Here is a 21,553-nt window from a genome sequence, read left to right as displayed (position 1 = left end):
AATATATCATATAAGGAACATAAACAACAAAAATGACCGACCATAAAGAAAAGGAAAGAAACAAACATTTAACAAAGAGTGTTCTCTATAGCAATGTCTTCATTTTAAGAGGAAGCCTCAGTCGGACCATTGATTTTTAAAGGTTTTCTTTTATTGAAAGTCATTTTTTTTTCTATCAACAAATGACAGGCGCACGCAAGCACTAAATGATGAATAATTGACCAAATGCTCTTACCATTTAAGGCTTTCTTGAGGAGGGTGATGGTGGCGATCTACTTGTGATCAATACACAGATTCATTTTGGCTTTTATATATTGTCAAACCTAAAAAGGGTAGGTTTATTCAAAATAGAGGTTGTTGAGGGAAAAAACATCTATTGACCAATTCAACACATTAAAAAACAAGTGATCATAAGAGCAAATTGTGTGTTATTGGTTGTCATTTTATATCATCGATCAACCCATAAAATATTTCACAAAGATGAAGATAAACTAGTTAATTTTGAAAAAAAAAAAAAAGACTTTAGAATAGATCAAATGATTGGAGATGATTTAAGTTAATAACATTTTGTTTGATAAAATTTGATAAAGTTAGTGAAAATATAATATAACAAAGAAAAAAAGCTATAGAACCCACCTGTGGTCGCAACCAAGCTAACCCAAGTTTGAGTTTGATTGACGAGATACTAGTGCTAGATTAAATTATCCATATCGGGTCTTTCAAAAAAAATTGCAATACAGTTAAACATGTATTGATAGTCACTTAGGACTTCATATTTCTATATTTAAAAGACTGTACGTGTTTTATAATATTTTAATCTAACAATCATTGTGGCATTCTTGTGTAAGGTGTTAAACTTGCACCTATGTGGATGCTCTTAAATTAATTTGAACTCGATTCTATAGTTCAATGAGTCCGTTCGAATTCAATTTGATAGTTTAATGAGTTAGTTTGAGCTCGATTCAAGAGCTTGATAGCTCGGAAGCATCTGTTATAACTATTCTAATAAAACAAGTCGGATTTCACAGTTTGAATAGTTTAAAAAATCTATATTCGATGAAATAAGCCTCCTTCTAACTCGATTCAAATGTAGATCAGAACTTGACACCAACATTTGTGTTGAATTCAAAGAGCTTATATTTGTATGTATAACAATGAGATAAAATTGGACTTGTATTAAATAAAAGCTACTAAGTTATTGGAATAAAGTTCAAATCTATGGTATTGCCTATTTTGCCTTTGGTCCCAAGAAGGAAATATCGGGTGATAGCAACCAAACCAAACCAAACACTCCCACAAATGGTCAACCAGCAGTTCACCTAGTAAAACCACACACACATACACCCTCACTGTGTGTCTCCTTTTTCCTATATAATAATTGACCAAATTTCCACCCTACCCTCACCAAATTTAATTAATTTCAAAGGCAAAATAGTCAACCATACTTTGCATGGAAAGACACACAACAATACAACATAATAAGTTAGTTGTGTTAGCTCATCTCCTCTTTCTTTTCTCTTTGCATCTCTCCCAAATAACCCGTCTTTCCACCATTCCCTCTTTCAAACATTCACAAAATGGAGCTGCCGGTAAAGTCACCGGTGGTGGCTGGAAATGGCCGGAAAACTTCATACAAGATAGAAACCAAGAATCTTGCATACAAAAGTTCCAATCTTTATGACGAATCCAAGTGGGGTTCTCTTCAAAACTACTTCAAGAAACCTCCGAAGTTTATCTTGAATGATGTGACATGTGAAGCTCATCCAGGCGTCCTCACCGCCATCGCCGGACCCAGTGGTGCCGGAAAGACAACTCTGTTAGATATTCTCGCCGGAAATATCCCCTCCGGCCAGGTTTCCGGCCAAATTTTGATCAATAACCTTCCTATTGATACAAAACGGTTCCGAAGACTGGCTGGATATGTCACTCAAGACGATGCTTTATTCCCATCTTTAACAGTTGAAGAAACGCTCATGTATAGTGCTTTTTTAAGGCTAAGGTGTGGTAGAAAAGAAGCGGTTGATCGAGTCAAGATTTTGATAAACGAACTCGGTTTGGATCGTGTATCGAGTTCAAGAATCGGTGAGGGGTCGAACCATGGGATCTCGGGTGGTGAAAGGAGGCGTGTTTCAATCGGGGTTGAGTTAGTTCATGATCCTTCGGTTATTCTTATCGATGAACCAACTTCAGGTCTCGATTCTAATTCAGCTTTTGGTGTTGTTTCTCTTCTTAAATCAATGGCGATTAGTAGAGATAAAACAATCGTGTTAACGATCCACCAACCCGGATTCAGAATCTTGGAGCTTCTTGATCGACTCATTTTGCTCTCGAATGGATTCGTTCTTCATAACGGATCGTTAAAGTCGCTAGAACATAGACTCAAAGTCTCCGGTCATTTCATCCCACCTCGTGTCAATGTTCTTGAATTCGCCATTGATGTCGCCACCACCTTGATCATCGACACACCAAAAACACCGATAGAACGAGTCAAGATCCGTGAAAAAACTGAAAAAGATGGCGAATTTCCATACCCGAATTCTCATTTAGAAGAAATAACGATTCTTAGTGAAAGATTCTTCAAGAACATATTCAGAACCAAACAGTTATTCCTTACAAGAATCATCCAAGCTGTTCTTTCTGGCTTGATCCTCGGAACCATCTTCGTAAATATGTCAACGAATAAAGGGAAACTCGCGTTACAAGCTCGATTAGGGTTCTTCGCATTCAGTCTTACATTCCTCCTTTCTTCATCGACAGAAGGATTACCGATTTTCTTACAAGAACGACGAATCTTGATGAGGGAAACATCAAGAGGAGCATATAGAGTTTCATCGTATGTAATCTCAAACACTCTCATCTTCCTTCCGTTTCTTCTAATGATCGGTATTCTTTACACAATCCCAGTCTACTGGCTAGTCGGATTACGCACTGAAATCAACAGTTTCTTCTACTTTGCATTGATCGTATGGATGGTGATCTTGATGTCGAATTCGTTCACAGCTTGTTTCAGTGCACTGGTGCCGAATTTCATCATGGGTACGTCTGTGATTTCTGGATTGATGGGATGTTTCTTTCTGTTTTCTGGGTACTTCATAGCGAAAGATAGCATCCCAAAATACTGGATTTTTATGCATTATATGAGTTTATTCAAGTACCCATTTGAATGTTTTATGATAAACGAGTATGGAGGTGAAGAAGGGATGAGTATGTGTGTGGAAATGGATGGGGGGAAGTGTAGAATGTATGGAAATGGATTCTTGGAGCAGCAGCACATAAAGGAGACGCAAAAATGGAGTAATTTGGGAGTGATGTTAGGGTTTATAATTGGATATAGATTGATGTGTTTTGTAATTTTGTGGTTTAGATGTCACAAAACAAGGAATTGATTTATTTTTCTTTTGTATAATTAACATAAATGGAAGTATAAAGAGGAATTATTTATTTTTAATATCGTATTAACCTTTTTTCAGATTTGTGCATTCGTTTTCTTTCTCTTTCATATGCATAAGTCTACTAATGTGATTGAATATTCGAAGATTGAATAATATCATAATATTACAATATTTATCTGGGAAAATATGAAATTTTATTACTCTTTTTGGTAGTATAAAAATGACCACTTTTGTGTGGTATAACACAAAAAATTGGGTTGTTTGTTTTCCGAGTTTTATAATTAAATATTGTTTTTATACAAGTACAAGTGGATTTTGATAGATTCGGTCCCAAATCTGATGTAACACACCGAAACAAGTACTTATGACATTACATAATGAAGTGTGTGAAGGTGTACATGTGGTGATTTTATATGGATGTCATTTAGAAACATTGTTTACGTTGATAGGAAGATAATAGCTCATATGAGATGTACAATCACTTTATGTAAGACCTACCAGTACGCAAAGAACAATCAGGTCGGTGGTACACATGGCAACAAACAACGGTCGTGTACACCAAGGTTGTCGAAGTCGTAATCTTGATCAAATATGTTCAAAGTTTTGCGATATGAGGGTAAAATGTTGTGAGTTTGATGAAATTTATAATTTTGTTATAAACAACCTACATGAATTTAGAATAGTTTATTGTTATTGTTATTCAATGTTTATAACTCCATGAACTAATGAAACTTTTATGCATTAAAATTTTATTTTGAACTATATAGTTGCTTTTTCACATTACTAAAATAATTTTAATTCTAAAGTTCATCATTCTCGGACCCATGGTAAATCTCATTGAAAGTAGGCAAACCGTTTAAACACGTTAAAACTTGGCTAAATTTGAAGGAGTGCCCAAACTGATTGAAAGTAAGCGAACCGTTTAAACACGTTAAAACTACGCTATTGTTATTGTTATTCAATGTTTATAACTCCATAAACTGATCGAAATTTTTATGCAATACAATTTTATTTTGAACCATATAGTTGTTTTTTACATTACTAAAATAAGGGAAATCTTCAAAAAAGTTCCAAATTTTTGGGAAAAGTTACACTTTTGTCCCAACATTTTTTTTAACAAAAAAAAACCCAGGAAACCGGTTAAATTGAACATTTCGGTCCTATTTTACCGGTGACCTTCATTTAGCCGGTTAAATTGGCTTATGTGGCAAGGACTTGCTGAGGTGGTTGGTGAGTCATTTAATGGCCTTGTATTAAACTCTAAATATAGTGGAAAACTTCACTCGTGCCCTAGCAGACAATGATTGAAGCAGGAGCAGTGGAGGACCAAGACAAATATCTTCTTAGTCTTCTTCATCTTCAATGAATCGTCTCAGAAAGAGGTGCTACTGTGGTGATCCTGTAGGAAGATGGACTTCATTGACTCCATTAAACCTGGGAAGAAGGTTTATAGGATGCCCAAATTACCAGAATGGACTCAAAGATTGCAAGTACTTTCGTTGGGTGGATCCTCCTCTACCAAGCCAGTGGTATGCAGATCTGTTATTAGTATTACACAACAATGTCAATTTGGACAACCATCGAATATTTGGGGAGTTTGGGCAAGAACAACCAACTGGGAACTTTTTGGAGACGTTGTGGAACAACCAATGGCACAACAACCAATTGCACACCAAGCAGTGGAAGGAGGAAGATGGAAATCATTGCTTTATGTCTCTGTAGTTTCTTTTGTGTTTTTGTTTGTTATGTTGATGGATTGGTAGGATACAAAGTTGTTTTAATGTATTTTGGTTGTGTTTGTTTTGGTTATGACTAAGGGTTGTTAGTTTACTATGAATGTAGTATCTTGTTACTCATATGATTATGAATGAAGTATCTAGTTTATGTATGAACTTTAAATGTGTTGATTGTAATCAATGAATGGAATCAAAGTATGACTTTAATAAGTTAATAATGGACTTAATACACAAACGGATCAATACATAATGGAGTCAATCATGCATGACCGGAATCATGCATGACTGGAATCATGCATGACCGGAATCATGCATAACTAGATATGGCTTTCAACCTTGACAGGTATGGCTTTCAAGAATGGATGGCCACATTCATGGGAAGATTTTGAAGGTTTAGAGTCTGAAATGACAATTTTACCCTTACATCAATTTTAACATAAGAGGATTATGGAGGCAATTAAAAGAAAGGGAAAATAAAATAGAACATGTAGTAATATTAACCAAATCCAGAACAAGTTTAACATAAGAGGACTGGAATCATGCATGACCGGAATCATGCATAACTAGTATCCATATAAGCAGACATTGTAAGCACAAGTAACGTATGCATAACTGGAATCTATAAAACAAGGAATCAATATAACCAAATGGAACATAAACATTGTTAATCATAGAACATGTAGTAATATTAACCAAAGCCAAACAAGTTGTATGGCAAGTTGTGTAAATGCCCAAAAACATGATCAAGGGGCCCAAAGCCTATAGTTTATATGGATGTAAACAAAATGGGCTATCAACAAAAGGGGCTATCAACAAAAAGGGCTATCAACAAAAGGGGCTATCAAGATTTGCCCAAACCCAAAAGTTTTATACATGTTCTTAATAAAAGTAGGGATTAGAAACACCCTAATCTAGACTAAGGGGGTTGGATGAACTCATCCCCTTTCCATTCTTGACAACTACCACCTTTTGCAACTGGATCTCTGTTATCCTTTCCGAAGGCTTCCTCCTCCTGACTTGATTCACTTTGCTCCTCTTTGTAGTCGTCCTTATGACTTGATTCAATTGTTGTGTGATAGGTATTTCTCTCTCTCCATCCATCCTTTCCTCATTCATCATTACCTCACCCATCCCTGGCTCATCTATGCCATCCTCCCCATTCATCCTTTCCTCATCTCCAAGTACTTGATTTGTAGGGAGTTCTTCAACTATTATTTGGCTAGCAATTCCAACATCCTGTAACAAGCATAACAAAAAGACCAGTTAGCAAGATTTAACATCACAAAATGAATAATGAGAAAGAAAGCATACTTGTGACATAGCAACATCCACATCTTCAATTTTTTGTACTTCTGCTTCACTCAATCCAAGACCATCAATTTGTTGTAATTCTGCTTCACTAAGTCCAAGACAGTCCATGATCTCTTCTGTAGTGTATAAAGATTTCCTTAGGTTGTCAATTGTTAAGCTTATATGATTGTGAAAATCTGGACTTGCATCATTTTCACTCTCAACATTTGGAATGACAACAACTTCAGGCTCACATTTAGGAAACTCAGAAGTACCCTCCCCATATTTTGTTTGGACTCCTTCACTAAATCCCCTACCACCACCTCTATTGCCTCTTCTACTAGATCCCTTACCACCACCTCTACTCCTTCCTCCACCAACTCTTCCACCAGCCCTTCCTCCACCTCTAGATCCTGTTTTAGTTCCTGACCAATTAACCAAATCAGGTTCCAACTTAGGCCTGTCCATTTTTTTCTTTGGTTGAGGTTCTAGAGCCACTATAGGATTCTTGCATGATGTTTTATTGTGTCCCCTTTGTAGACAATTTTTACACTGGACAGTTCTACCCTTGCTTGACACTTGAGAGTAATTGTCTTGATTTTCTGAAACATGTCTTCTTCTTTTAACACTAGGCCTTCCTGGTATCCTCCTTTCAATGGGTGGAAAGGGCTTAGTGTAACTTGTTTCTTCCCATAAGATACTTCCATTAACTGGGTGTATATTCTGATCATAAGTTGCCTTGTAATTATTCTTGCTGAACTAACTACTTATAAAGTTAACTGGATCTTGATTGGTGTACAATATTGCCACTTGTGCATGCACACAAGGTATTCCTGAAAGTTCTCATAATCTACAAGCACATATTTTTTCCTTCAAGTTAACTCCATAGTTCTGAAACCCATTCCTTACTTCATATTCATTCACTCCACTTGGAACTGCATGCCAACTTCTGCAAACATATAAGATAGAACATAAGATGCAAACACATAAGATAGAACATGTAAAAACAAAACAATTGAGAATACTTACTTAATGTCTTCTCCAAATTCTTCCATCTTTGTTACCGCAGAAGGACAAACTTCACCAACCAAGTTTTCAGCTTCTTGTTTCATATTGAAAGCCCTTTCCATCATGTAAAGCCTAATCTCTTCAAGCATAGTCAGCAAAGGTTTCTTTCTTGCGTCTACGATGATTGCAGTGAAACACTCAACAATCTCATTCTCTACAGCCTCATAAACTAAGCCAGTAGAGAAATAAGCCCTGCACCATGAAGTTGGTTCCCTTGCCATGAGATGATCATAAGCAGCAAAACTTATTGCCCTAATCCTTTCCATATTAAACTTGAAATCTCCTTCTGTGGTAGATTTTGCAGCTGCCCAAAACATGTTTCTGAACTGCACTCCACTATAAACTTTTCTGAAATTGGCATAGATATGCCTTGCACATTGCCTGTGCTCAACATATGGTAGAATATCCTTACTAGCTTCAACAAGACCCTATAACATGAAAAAAAAAGTTAATTAGCAACACCATACATTATTGTAAATAATGAAAAATAAAGAGATAGTTACTTTACCTTGTGTTGGTCACTGATTACACACACACCCTTTCCACCCTGCAATCCAAGATCATCATTAACCAAATCCAGGAACCATTTCCAGTTGTTCTTGTTCTCTACATCAACAACTGCCCAAGCTATAAGATATACCTGATTATTGGCATCCCCACCTATTGCAGTTAACAATTCACCCTTACACTGTCCCTTCAAAAAAGAACCATCCAATCCTATTACCCTACGACATGCCCTTTTCCACCCCTCTCTTATTGCTTTAAAGCAAATGTAGAATCTATGAAATGTTGTGGTATTATCAGGGTTTACAGTAACTGTAATCCTAACTATGCTGTTTGGATTGGACCTCAGTAGCTCATGCCCATAATCCCAAACTCTTGCGTAGTGGTCACTCAAATTCCCATGAATTAACGATAGTGCCCTCATCCTTGATCTATAACACTTTGACCATGAAATTTTGCAATGAAATTTACTTTGTATAGTTACCTGCATCTCTTTGCATTTTAAATTAGGTTTCCTAATCAACTCCTTCACAAATTTCCTAGCTAACCAGGTAGGATCCATAAGCCTTGAATTGTTAAAATTCCTAACACATTTATGAATGTCTATCATCTTTTTGACTTGGAAAGACCTTTCAGTAGTCATCCAAGAAGCCCTAACCACAAATGGACACTTCTCTGGATCACTTCCACATATTGCCACTAGTCTAACACTATCACATTTTTTGAAACGGATTTGAAAACCCTTACTAACATCATAGTTGGTCAAACACAATTTCAGTTCATGTGGGGATTCATACCTTTCACCAAGCATTGATCTCATTTTGTTCCATTTCACCTTTGGATTGTGGGTGGAATACTCAAATTCCTCATCACTACCTTCCTCGTTACTACCTTCCAGATAATCTTCATCTGATTCTTCTTTAGTGATTCCAGTTTGAGCATTGTTTCCAGTTTGAGCATCATTTTCAGTTTGAGCATCATCTACTGCCTCGTAATCGTCTTCTTTACATAGAATATTGAGAAATTCGTCTTTGCATCGGGAAGCTTGTTTCTTTTTGAAGTACGCATCCAGCTCCACATCTATTGTATCAAAATCATGGATGTCATCCATGATTTCAACTGCACGGGGGTAAAAAACCCTAGTTTACTGAGGGGGGGGGGGGGGGGGGGGGGGAAGTGAAATGAGAGAGGTAAGTTGTACTGTGTATTTATGTGTGTAAATGAGATCGATTAAACCCACGTAAACAAATCCTTGCCACGTAAGCCAATTTAACCGGCTAAATGAAGGTAACCGGTAAAATAGGGCCGAAATGTTCAATTTACCCGGTTTCCTGGGTTTTTTTGTTCAAAAAAAATGTTGGGATAAAAGTGTAACTTTTCCTAAAAATTTGGGATTTTTTTGAAGATTTCCCACTAAAATAAGTGTAATTCTAAAATTGATCATTCTCGGGCCCATGATAAATCTCATTGAAAGCCTACGAAATATTCATACAAGTAGAGTTTGTGATACTTTCCAAAAGTTACATAATGTATTTTGTAACCGTGTTCAAAAGTAAACGCTTTTGGTAATGTATATCTCTAAAAGTTTGATTGGTTTTATAATAACTTTATAAACATCATTAGAACGTTTCCTTATATAAAGTACAAAGAGAGTTTGTAACATTTCTTAAAAGTTACTTATTTTTTGGTAATGTATATCTCTTAAAAATAATTTTGTAAAAATTATCACAACCTTTCCTTATAAAGTACAACCACCCAATATGCTTATTATTCGTAAGAAAGGTGTCCATACGATAATTAATTATTTATGTAGGGATCAAATTGCAATTAAATTATTCGTATATATATACATTCTCACAGAAGTCGTCTCAAACCCAGTTGCCGCGGAGGGCTTACAACAGAGAGCTTCTTACCCCGACGATCACCACCTTCCACCGGCGGCTTCAGCCTTCAGTTCACTTCTCCGGTTACTGTTTCCACTACTTCGTCTTCTTCTTCTCTGCTTTTTCCGGTAGGGTTTCTTGATTGTTTAGTCTCAATACTTGTTTTCGTATTTTCGAAGAAAGCAACGTTTTCGAACCCAATTTTGAGGGGAATTTCCTGGTTGCTTTTGCGTTTTTAGCATAATAAAAAAAATCTCTGGTTTGTTTGTGTTCAGTATCTGTTGCTTTTGAAGCATGAAAAGTCAGTGATCGGATTGAACAAATAAGTTTCCCTAAGTTGATGAACTCCAGTTACTCCATGTGCTTTTTGTTGACTGCTGATAGTGAAAAACTTAAGATACTTTGTTTATTACGAAGATAATCTCTTTATATGGAATTGACTAGAAGAATTATGCTTGTTGAGTGACACTATTTGATTAGCTAAAAGTAGAACGTTAATCGTGGTTTTTACATGAAAATTCTTATAATCTTGTTAATTATATTGGGATTTGGCTTTAATACAGCACAACTTTCTCAATGGACAAGAAACACATAAGTCAAACTTGGGTTAGCATTATGTATCAGAGATTTGAAGCTGCATATCAAGAGGTTGATGAATTTATGAACAATGTATGTTTATGTTTCTTAAATAACATGAAAAGAAAAACATATTTCTTCAATTATCTTTTCATTTAATCTTTAAATTATTTACAGGATACAGTCAAATACGTTGAAAACCATATGCAAACAGTTGGAGAGAGCATGAAGAAGTTCTATAATGGAGTTATGCAAGACCTTATTCTTCCTCCAAAAACTCAAACCTACACAAATTCAATTTCATCCATTAAAGAAAACACCATTGATTCTTCTTTGATCCCTATTGAAGAACAAGATACTAACCCTAATTTTGAGAATGAAGACAAGATATCTTTTCAAGAAGAGGAAGAAATAGTTTATAGTAAAACTTCAGAGAGTGATGATTCTTTGTTTGAAGATGCAGATTGGGGTATTGAAAATATTATGAATTTGAATATGGAAATTGAGAAAAAGATTGAAGGGGAAGAAACATTAGTTAATGATGAATTATCTGAATGTGATTCAAATAATGAGAATAAAGAGGAAAAGGAAAATTCATATCATTCATCAACAGGTGATTATTTCTCTGCATCTTCATATGATGTCTCATCTTGTGAATCTTCCACACACAATAATGATTCCACAATGTCTTCTTCTTCCGATTTTGCCCTTTCTAATGGTTAGTATATGTATATCTTGCCTTCTTCAAAACACTATTTTTTTTGTCTTTTTAACCACTAATTTTTTTGTCTTGATAAATCTAGAAACTACTCATGAAGTAAATAACTCCATGGTTGACTTTGAAGAGCTTAACATGGACACTATCGATTTGAGTGATAAAGAACAACTAGTTGATAGTTGTGTTATTGTCGAGGGCGAAAAAGTCTTTTCCTTCTCCTATGGGTCAGGAAAAAGCAAATCTTACAAGGTATGTTTTTCTTTCCCTAAAGAATAAATATATGATCTTTTTTTCAAATTCTTGATTAATTAATGACTAAATTTTCTAATTTAAAATTTTACCAATTTTGTTGTATACATCAGAAAATCATAAAAGATGCTTTTATGTCAAGAAATAAGATAACAAAGGAGTATAAGCAGCTTGCAATTTGGTGTGGAGATATTGAAAAAGAATTCAGCCGAAAAACAGATGAAAATGCAACAAAATCACAAGTTCAAGATTCTCATGATTCTGAATGGGAGCTTTTGTAGATAATTTTGTGGGTTTTTTAAATCATAAGTGCATCGTATTTTTGCATATAAAGGTGAGATAAGTGTTTATAGGAAGCTTCTTTTTTTTTTTTGCGTAAAGAAAAAAAATTATTGGTTCTTAATTGTTTTATATGGATTTTTACGAGGAAAACTTGGATTTAAGAATTTATGGTTGAAAACGCACACATGTTTTAGTTAATTTTCTGTTTTTTATTATGTCAAACGTTCGAAATTTTGTTTATGTTATTTGTTTTTGGTAAAATCTTGTGTTTTCTTTAACCTTGAAACATTTTTTTTGCTTAAAGAATGGCAAATTTAATCTACTTTTAAACTGCTTTTAATTCTAACGATGTCCACTCAGGTGAGATTTAAACTGTCGAACTCAAAAAGAAAAGACAACATCTGATATTGTTGGTCTAAAATGATATATATCAATTTGTTGGGCCTTTTGTGTGGGATGATAAAATGAAATTAAGGGCATGGTAGTTATTTTATATTTTATATGTATTTAGTCAAAGTTAACTGGAAGCGTAACAAAAGAGTTTTTAGGACGAAAAAGATTAACTTTACTTTTTGAAGGACCACATTGTAAAAATCAACAAAACATAGGGACCAAAATTGTAATGATTTCGAATTACAAAAAGTTAAACAATAGTAAACGAGTTATATAGAATATCAATATATAAAACTAGACATTTTATTGAATATCAGTGATATTAAACACTTTCAACATGAGAATATTTCTTTCAAATGGAGATTGGAAAAAAAGCTAAAAGAATAACTCTGGAATTTGAAAATCAAACTAGAAATGAGCATTTGAAAAAAAAAAAAAAAAAAAAATAGAAAAGTAGTTTGAGATGTGAATAGTAGTTTGTAATGAGGGTTCAAGAGAAAGTTATTATTTTTCAAAAACTGAAAACTCATTTATATAGGTTAGATTATTCAATTTCCTTTTATATTTATAAGAAATAAGTCGTGGCTCATCATGGCTCGATATTATATTAGTTATTGATATAGCACTCTTTTTATATCTTGAATGGTAGTGCAAATTCGTGAATCATACAACTTGATATTGTTTGGTAACCGAATGGTTTTATTTAGAGGTTACATCTAAATCTATCAGCATTCAGTATGTTTGATTCATTATAAACGACATCTAAATATAAATCAAAGCCTTGAAACTGTCTCCAAAAAGTTAAACTATTTTATCTTATCTTAACTAGAATATGACATGCGTAAAACGCGGTAGAACATATAAAAGTATAAAAAGTTAGCATAATAATTAAAAATAAAGTAACAGAAATAGAATTAGCGTTATTGGTAACATTGAAAAAAACAATGAAATGCTTGAATATCTATAATCGATGAAGGATCTCTTTGTAAACAACGTTTTTTGTTTTATTAGGTGGACGACTTTCTTTGTCATATATGAGTACTTTCAAGACTATATATTTTTAATTTATACTTTTCTTAGGTTCGGGAACCAATGTTAGTTGTCTTTTTTCTTTCTTGTTGATGTATTAATGAATGCAATACAAATTGGTGCTACACTTGGAGCATGTAGTGCTCTCAGTCGATTTGTTAATGATTTTACAGTAAGTTCATGTTTTTTTCTAAAAAATTACAATTTTTTATATTTTCTTCGAGTTAATGTTTTATTATTGATTTGTAATAATAATAATAATAATAATAATAATAATAATAATAATAATATGATTGGTGTAGGAGGATCCTCAAACACTTGTAGAAATTACATTTGACTCATTGCACCAAGTTGTTGTTTTTTTTAAATAACCTTTCAAAAAGAAAATTTCCTACAAGCTCTTTTGAATTTTTTTTATTGCAACCATTGATTTTCTTAGTTCCAGACATACATGATGTTTACACTCCTATCTCACCTGATGTTATTGTTCAATTTTCTAAGGTAATGAAGTTACAAAAGACTGGTGTTGATGATCATTGGACATTAGCAAATAAGATAAATGATTTTTCAACAATCCTATAAGTAAATTTGTTTTTCTAACTTAAGTTACGCCAATACCAATGTGTTTGTATGTCATGTGTTTATCATAATATTTATTAAGGGTATTAGTATCAATTTATACATATCCCCAAATATAAGTCAATTTAAATCAAGAGGAAAATGTTCATTTTTCTTGAGTCGGCAAAAAACTTTAACCTGGAGAACACAAGTGCGACCTATATGAAAACTGTCAAATGTTCTTTAGAATCTAACATGTCATATGCTGTCTTCTTAGTTGAATTATCTGTCATTTTTCTATTTCATTTAAATTCTTTTTAGGATTAAACAAAAGGAAAAACAACATAATTTCGTTGTATGAAAAAAAATTCGGAGTATAAGTGTAACACCGAAAATTTCAAACAAATTTTTCAATTTTTATAAAACATAATTCCATCGATATTCATAAAAACAACCATTTTAATTATCCAACAAAACAGTACAAAATCCCAAGATCATAATATCAAGCTCCGAACGTGTGTGTATACGGATCAAGCCGGCGCCTTCCCGCGGTCATCACTAGTACCTGAAACAAATAACATCAACACTGTAAGCACAAGGCTTAGTGAGTTCCCCAAAATACCACATACAACACATATTAGCCACTCTAGGCTATAACTCTGTGGGTCCGTGCACCCAAGCTCTGTGAACCCTCAGGTTCTAGCTCTGATAGTCATGCACCACATAAATCACATAGAAATAATGCAGTACAACACATAATATACATAGCATACAAATACTCTATCACATAACTCTGGTTACCTACTCAAGGTAAAGTATAGTGAGAAGACTCACCTCGCGTATCTCGGTATCTCACGAATCCTGGAAATCCCTCGTGCTCGATCCTCCGAGCTCTAATCCTCCTATAACATTATATGCTTCTAATTAACACTTTATATCTCTAAGGTTGACTATCAATAAAGAGTCAACACTGGTCAACTCTGGTCAACGGTCAACGGTCAACTCTAACCGGACTCGGCGAGTACCAAGGCGACTCGGCGAGTCTGGGCGTATACACCAATTTCCCTGGAATCCTCCCTTGACACGTCGAGCATTCACTCAACTCGACGAGTTCCACCTGGCATGAGTTGTGGAGCCACCACGACTCAACTCGCAGAGTCTCAAAACAACTCGGCGAGTCCAGTTTGACTCAATCCACCAGTCCATTCTGACTCCCCCTTGACTCACTGAGTCCACCCTCCCCAACTCGGCGAGGCCACTCACTGTGTGGTCGGGCAACATTCATGCTACTCGCCAAGTCTGTTCTTCGGACTCGGCGAGTCCGTGCCATGCACTGACTCAATCTTGCTCTAAAGGTCAGATCCAGTCCATTAATCCATAGATCCAGTCCCTCCAAGCTCATTTAGCACGTAAAGTTACAATCTTGATGCACATACAACCTCTATATGACCATATATGATGTTTTTGACTCATTTACTACAACACAAGGTCATGGACTCCATTGTCATACATAAAGCTTGATGAGTGAGACTCTCTGGACCTCTATGGGTCCATATCCATAACCTCAACTCAAGGAGGGAACCAATGGGCACCAAATCATCCCATAAATGACCATCATAAGCCCTAAATTGCATAATGCTTCACCAAACAGAAAATAGTCCGAGATCATACCTCTAGAGTGATGATCTAAGCCCCAAATCCACGAAATAGCAACCTCCTTTGCTTCCTCTTGCCTAGAGTCTCCTTCTTCTTGCTAAATAACACACACAAGGTCAAGAAATGCTCCTTTCTCTTCACAAATCGCTCAAGAACACAAGGGTCTCTCACTGAGGGTTGGGTGAGCACAAATGGCAGCCATAAGGCCCTTTAAATAGGCCTCAAACCCGGAAATTTAGGGTTTCATTACACAGCGCAGACTCGCCGAGTCCAGGCGCGCTCTATTGTCCAAATCCGCGTCCCTACTCGGCGAGTCTGAGCTCCAACTCCCCGAGTCCCCCTCACAATACCACAAAATTAAATTTACAAGATACCTGGTAAAAAATCCGGATGTTACAATAAGGTTACAATTAGTATAAAACCCAACAACGATAGTTCATAACATTGGTCTAACTCATCCAATTTTGTATCATACACTAAAAGAACAAATAAAATAATAAAAAAACAGTTGCAATGAAAACCTTGTTTTGTGTCGCAATAAGTTGACATAAAACTCAAGATTTCTTGAATATAGGAAGAGTTTACTCTTCAAAAATGAAATTGGAAACTATAATAAGTAAATAGTTTGTGTAAATGTGCAGGCCGTAATCAAATCCAACCGTCCGAGTATACTTAAAGGGCTAATTCTCTTATGAGAGAGCATGACAAAATCACCGATGCTAAATTCCTTTGGTGGCAAGTTAAAAAACTTTTTGAATGTCGAATTCATATGAGGTTACTTCAGATTGAGCTGTCAAGAAGTTAGAATAATTAGTATTAATGTGCAATCCCTTTACAAAAAATGAAAATAAAATGCCCTAAAAAAGAAGTGTAAAAGGGTCATTTGTCAAACTTTAGATGGTTGCAAAAAAAAAACGCTCTTTGTTCGTACTTACTTCACACAAACATCATTTTAATAATGAAAATGTCAATTTACCTATAAAGAAATTAAAAATAAATAAGAAAATAAATAAATAAGCCAAACCTAAGATCCTTTTTGACAACATGTGCATCCGACTCAACTATATTGGATCTTGAAAAGAAAATGTATTTGTTAATGCAAGTGAAGGGTATGGAATGGATTTTCCAACATCCATTTTTGGGTAACATCCACTTTCATATCCCTTTTACACATACTTTTGTTTTCATCATGTACGATTCTTGTTTCTATTAAAAAAAATACAAAGTTATACAACTAAATAAACCAGATAAGAATTGTACTTTTAGAAAGCATGTATTATGGAATAAGGTTAGAACATGTTTGTTCTTCAAATGTAAGAATCTTAAGATTGACCTAACTATAAAGATTCCCAAGTATAGTGTCCCACGATTGGTTTTTCATTCCAGTGAAGGGTATTGTATCCCATTACCTCGATGGTATATTATCTAAGAAAGTAAGAAATAATGTTAAATGGAACTTGATGGCAAAACATCATTCTTTCGTTGGTTATACTGAAAAATATATAAATTTTTATAAATTCTTGGAAGTGGATATATTCTGTTTTGATAATCAACCTTCTATACATAAAAATCCTAAATCTTCCCGAAGATAAACTTTAATAGTACATGGTCATTACAATTTTTTTTGTCTTAATAGCTTAAGCATCTAATAACGGCTTAAAGATATGAATATAAACTAAAGAACTACAAAAAATACACACCTAATAACCTCAGATGCTCCAGAGCTTCAAATATTCTTCTCACACTTCTTCTCTCAATTTTTACATATTGACGGCATGTCTCCAATGGGTTGAAGCTCTTCAAGACTTATGAAATCGTTCATAATCTGCAATGATAATATAGTACTTTTTAATCTTAATCCAAATATAAGTTCTATTCGAGTAGCTAAAAAACTACATTATGGTGTCCCTACTTTACAATATTAGAAAATTAAATAAAGAAATTCATACCTTTTTTGAAACTTTTTCATAAATTGCATGAGAAGATCTATCAATCTTTTTCTGGTCAAGGATTTAATCTCTCTCATCATACCAAAATTGTAACATCCAGAAATCAGGTATAACTATTTAATCCCTCTTCTTTTCCAAGTTGTCAAAACTAGCCCATGGAAGGGATTTTGTAGCAAATGAGTATGTTGGGCGTACTGAAGAGTACGTTGTGCGTACTCATGGGTGTGATATTGGCGCGGATGCTTCCCAGTACGCTGGGCATACCATAGTGTACGTTGGGCGTATTGGGCTCAGTCATGAAACCCTAAATGAGACTTGTGCACTATAAAAGGAATGTTATGGCCTCCATCCCAGCCACCATTCCAGTGAGTGAAACCCTAAAGGAGCTAAACCTTCATTCTAAACTTGTGTGTGTGTGTGTTTGGAGCTTGAAAGTGTCTTTGTGTGCTTGTGAAGAAGAAGAGAGGGCCTTGAAGAGGAAGGATTGGAGTCCAATCTTCTAGATCTGAGCTTAACTGAGTAGGGAGCTTCTCACAAAGGTAAAAAGCTTCAAACTTTACCATTCTTTGGTTATGAACTTCATATAGGAGCATTTTTAGGGTTCAAGTCCCAAAGGTGGAGACTAGTTGAATAAATGGTCTCCATAAGCCTTTATATACCCTATTTCAGTGTATTTTATGTTGTAGATCCATAAAAATCCAATATTTAACGTTAAGATTAAGTCATGCATGAGATTAGGGCTTAATGGGGAAAGAGGATATGTGTTTGAAGTGATTGGTGACCTTTACAGCCATGCAAAGGCTTAAAGGTTTCGACTTTATGGCTTAAGAGACAGTAGGGTGTCTGGATATGTGATATGAGCTTATATCTTAATCTATTCAGACCAAAAATCTTGAAAGTATGAAACTAGGCATTATGTTGGGCGTAATCCAGTACGCGCCGCGTAGGGGGTCGAGTACCTCGATTCTGGATAACCACGGAGTACGCCCCGCGTACAGAGCTAGTACGCGCAACATAACTCCCCACAGTTTACTTTCATTGACTTTTCAGGTTTGGTCAACATGTGGACTTTTGGACCATTAGAGGGGTAAAATGGTCTTTTAGCCTTCTGAAAGAACAAAGGAAGGGATTGGTATAGCCTTAAGGGCCGTTATTGATTTGTGATAATTACTTTATGTAATTAAGTAGGGGCTAGGTCATTGTTTCGAGTTCGGGGATATCGAGCACATGAGTGACTAGACATCATACAAGGTGAGTCTTATCACTATACCTTACCTTGAATGGTAATCATGTGTGACCGGAATGTCTTATGTGCTATGACGAGTATTTGATATATGTTTCTATGTTTCTATGTTTCTATGTATATGTTATGTATGTTATGAGTAGTATGGTATGGACCGAAAGGTCAACATGGTATGGACCGGAAGGTCAATAGTGGATGGACCGGAAGGTCAATATGGTATGGACCAGAAGGTCAACAGAGTAGGACCGAAAGGTCTACTTAGATTGTGGGACCGGAAGGCCCCTGAGACACATTGACCAGAAACTCTCGTAGAGCTATAGGCCTTTATCTACCCTATTTTAGTGTATTTTATGTTGTAGATCCATAAAAATCCAATATTTGACGTTAAGATTAAGTCATGCATAAGATTAGGGCTTAATGGGGAAAGAGGATATGTGTTTGAAGTGATTGGTGACCTTTACAACCATGCAAAGGCTTAAAGGTTTCGACTTTATGGCTTAAGAGACAATAGAGTGCCTGGATCTGTGATATGAGCTTATGTCTTAATCTATTCAGACCAAAAATCATGAAAGTATGAAATTGGGCATTATGTTGGGCGTAATCCCAGTACGCGCCGCGTAGGGGGTCGAGTACCTCGATTCTGGATAACCACGGAGTACGCCCCGCGTACAGAGCTAGTACGCGCATCATAACTCCCCACAGTTTACTTTCGTTGACTTTTAAGGTTTGGTCAACATGTGGACTTTTGGACCATTAGAGGGGTAAAATGGTCTTTTAGCCTTCTGAAAGAACAAAGGAAGGGATTGGTATAGCCTTAAGGGCCGTTATTGATTTGTGATAATTACTTTATGTAATTAAGTAGGGGCTAGGTCATTGTTTCGAGTTCGGGGATATCGAGCACGCGAGTGACTAGACATCATACAAGGTGAGTCTTATCACTATACCATACCTTGAATGGTAATCATGTGTGACCGGAAGGTCTTATGTGCTATGACGAGTATGTGATATATGTTTCTATGTGATATGTATATGTTATGTATGTTATGAGTAGTATGGTATGGACCAAAATGTCAACATGGTATGGACCGGAAGGTCAATAGTGGATGGACCGGAAGGTCAATATGGTATGGACCGGAAGGTCAATAGAGTAGGACCGGAAGGTCTACTTAGATTGTAGGACCGGAAGGCCCCTGAGACACATTGACCAGAAGGTCTCGTAGATCTATAGTCTCGAGTGGCTTATGTTTTGTATGTAGTATTTTGGGGAACTCACTAAGCATTTATGCTTACCGTGTTATGTGATATGTGTTTCAAGTACTAGTGAGGATCGCGGGAAGGCGTCGGCATGATTTGTACACACTGACAGAGGATTTTGTATTTGATATTCTGGGATATGTTTTACCGTGATAACATCTGATACACTTGTGTTTTGAAATGATTTATATGAGATATGATATGGTTGAAAAATGAAAATTTGTTTTAAATTTTCACGTCGTTACAGGTTGGTATCAGAGCCTTGGTTTGAGGGATTTGGATGCACCTTCGGGCATATCTGAACTCAAACTGAGGATTTGAGAGAATTTTTTCATAAAAGAAACAATTTTTTTCTAAGAAGAGTAAAAGATTTTGAGAAAAAGCAAAAAGGAGCAGTGTGTACAATCAGCCAGCGCCCGAACGGTGATATCCCAAAATACCCTTACATTATGTGTTATGAGATATTATGTGATATGCTACGCGTGCTAGAGTAGGCTAGGTAAATCATATCTTAGGACTAGGGTGGCCTGATATGTGATGCCTTAGCCTAGGAGTTTATGTTGCTGTGAGATACTTTAAGTGCATGTATGTAGCAGAGAGTAGCTTGTGAGAAGTCTTCTTGAGAGTAGGCTGAATTCAGAGGGTATAGAGTACTTGCGAATTGGGATCCTAGGAGGAGGACTTGGTGTGGATACGGATACGGTGTGGAAAGTAGTATTGGGCCCGTACTACTGAAAGCACCGGATAGGTAAACATTCCAAGTAAGTATCCTTAGGGTGCTAAGGAACAAGTAAGAATGTTTGATCGAGTATGAGTAATCTCGGTCGAGACTTTGATTATTTTATGTCATATTTCAGAGGCATCATGGATGCACCACAACCCAGGAGGCAGTGGTACCAGTGGTACTAGCGATGAGGAGATCCGTAGGATGATCCACGAGAAAGTGGCCGCAGCCATTCGGGCAGAGATTCCGGAGATGTTTGGGTCTATCAAGACCACGCTGATTGAGACATTTGGCGAGCGATATGCTTATCTGACCGAGGTTGCTGCTGCTGCAGCCACCTCAGAAGTCGTCGTTGCTAGGCCGCAAGGGGGTGATGCGTTGCTGTACCGAGAGTTCATCAACACGAAGCCACCAGAGTTTGATGGGACACAAGATTCGATAGCCGCGATGAGGTGGATCTCTGACGTTGAAGGATGTTTCTACACTTGTTCCCGTCTGGAACATTTGAGAGTATGGTTCATGCTGAATCAGCTTCGCTTGGGAGCGAAGGACTGGTCGAAGTTTGTGACAGCAGATTTTACTCCTGCAGAGCTCACCGCAGTGACCTGGGAGAGGTTCACCACTATGATCAGAGACGAGTATGTTCCCCCGGTGGAGAGGTAATGTTTGGCCCAGGAGTTCCTGTCCCTCAAGCAGGGGATGGAGTCTATGACGGTAATCACGCGAATGTTTCATGAGAGTGCGTTGTTTTGCCCTGAGCACGTGTCTACCGAGCAGGCACGCATGAGTCAATATTTGAGCATACTGAGGAGGGACATTCAGGAGTTCGTGGCGAACTTGGTGTACTGAAAATTTTACGAGCTCCAGGAAAATGCTCAGAAGAGGGAGATTGAGCTAGAGACTCAGGCCAGGGAGGAGGCCGAGTCTCAGAGGAGGGACAGGCGGCAGGTGCAATCTCAGCCGACTACCAAGCAGGTAAAGCCCGCCGATATGAGATCTGGAGGCCAAAAGGGCCATACTTGTGGGAAGTGCAGTAAGGTACATGATGG

General features: G+C 36.3%; 3 protein-coding genes across 4 annotated transcripts; 2 read left to right on the top strand and 1 right to left on the bottom strand.

The window, feature by feature from the left end:
* The first annotated feature begins 1,496 nt into the window (after positions 1-1,496).
* Positions 1,497-3,426, top strand: ABCG10 (ABC-2 type transporter family protein). Its single transcript, XM_078974345.1, has one exon. The coding sequence runs from the start codon at positions 1,578-1,580 to the stop codon at positions 3,384-3,386; it is 1,809 nt and encodes a 602-aa protein (XP_078830471.1). The 5' UTR covers positions 1,497-1,577; the 3' UTR covers positions 3,387-3,426.
* Positions 3,427-7,261: 3,835 nt separating this feature from the next.
* Positions 7,262-9,101, bottom strand: LOC145016872 (uncharacterized). The gene is made up of 3 exons (XM_078975046.1): positions 7,995-9,101; positions 7,448-7,914; positions 7,262-7,367 (listed from the first exon to the last, which is right to left on the bottom strand). The coding sequence occupies exons 1-3, from the start codon at positions 9,099-9,101 to the stop codon at positions 7,262-7,264; spliced, it is 1,680 nt and encodes a 559-aa protein (XP_078831172.1).
* Positions 9,102-9,863: 762 nt separating this feature from the next.
* LOC145014230 (uncharacterized) lies at positions 9,864-11,938 on the top strand. Of its 2 annotated transcripts, none has more exons than XM_078972607.1 (5): positions 9,864-10,001; positions 10,437-10,542; positions 10,627-11,062; positions 11,253-11,416; positions 11,530-11,938. In XM_078972607.1, the coding sequence occupies exons 2-5, from the start codon at positions 10,450-10,452 to the stop codon at positions 11,695-11,697; spliced, it is 861 nt and encodes a 286-aa protein (XP_078828733.1). In that variant the 5' UTR covers positions 9,864-10,001; positions 10,437-10,449; the 3' UTR covers positions 11,698-11,938. The 2 variants fall into 2 exon arrangements, with proteins under 2 accessions (XP_078828733.1, XP_078828732.1); XM_078972606.1 differs by having other exon boundaries at positions 10,627-11,167.
* Positions 11,939-21,553: the final 9,615 nt, after the last annotated feature.

Source organism: Lactuca saligna, chromosome 9, assembly GCF_052625555.1.
Source record: "Lactuca saligna cultivar CGN05327 chromosome 9, ASM5262555v1, whole genome shotgun sequence".
NCBI classification, from domain to species: Eukaryota; Viridiplantae; Streptophyta; class Magnoliopsida; order Asterales; family Asteraceae; genus Lactuca; species Lactuca saligna.
Note: the sequence above shows the minus strand (reverse complement) of the source record. Positions and strands in the feature narration are given on the sequence as shown.

Coding starts and splice junctions, on each gene's coding strand:
- ABCG10 (XM_078974345.1), top strand. CDS start 1,578: ATGGAGCTGCCGGTAAAGTCACCGGTGGTGGCTGGAAATGGCCGGAAA.
- LOC145016872 (XM_078975046.1), bottom strand. CDS start 9,101: ATGGATGACATCCATGATTTTGATACAATAGATGTGGAGCTGGATGCG. Junction 7,915..7,994: donor TAATCAGTGACCAACACAAG/GTAAAGTAACTA, acceptor TTCATGTTATAG/GGTCTTGTTGAAGCTAGTAA. Junction 7,368..7,447: donor GAATTTGGAGAAGACATTAA/GTAAGTATTCTC, acceptor ATATGTTTGCAG/AAGTTGGCATGCAGTTCCAA.
- LOC145014230 (XM_078972606.1), top strand. CDS start 10,450: ATGGACAAGAAACACATAAGTCAAACTTGGGTTAGCATTATGTATCAG. Junction 10,543..10,626: donor TTGATGAATTTATGAACAAT/GTATGTTTATGT, acceptor AATTATTTACAG/GATACAGTCAAATACGTTGA. Junction 11,168..11,252: donor CGATTTTGCCCTTTCTAATG/GTTAGTATATGT, acceptor TGATAAATCTAG/AAACTACTCATGAAGTAAAT.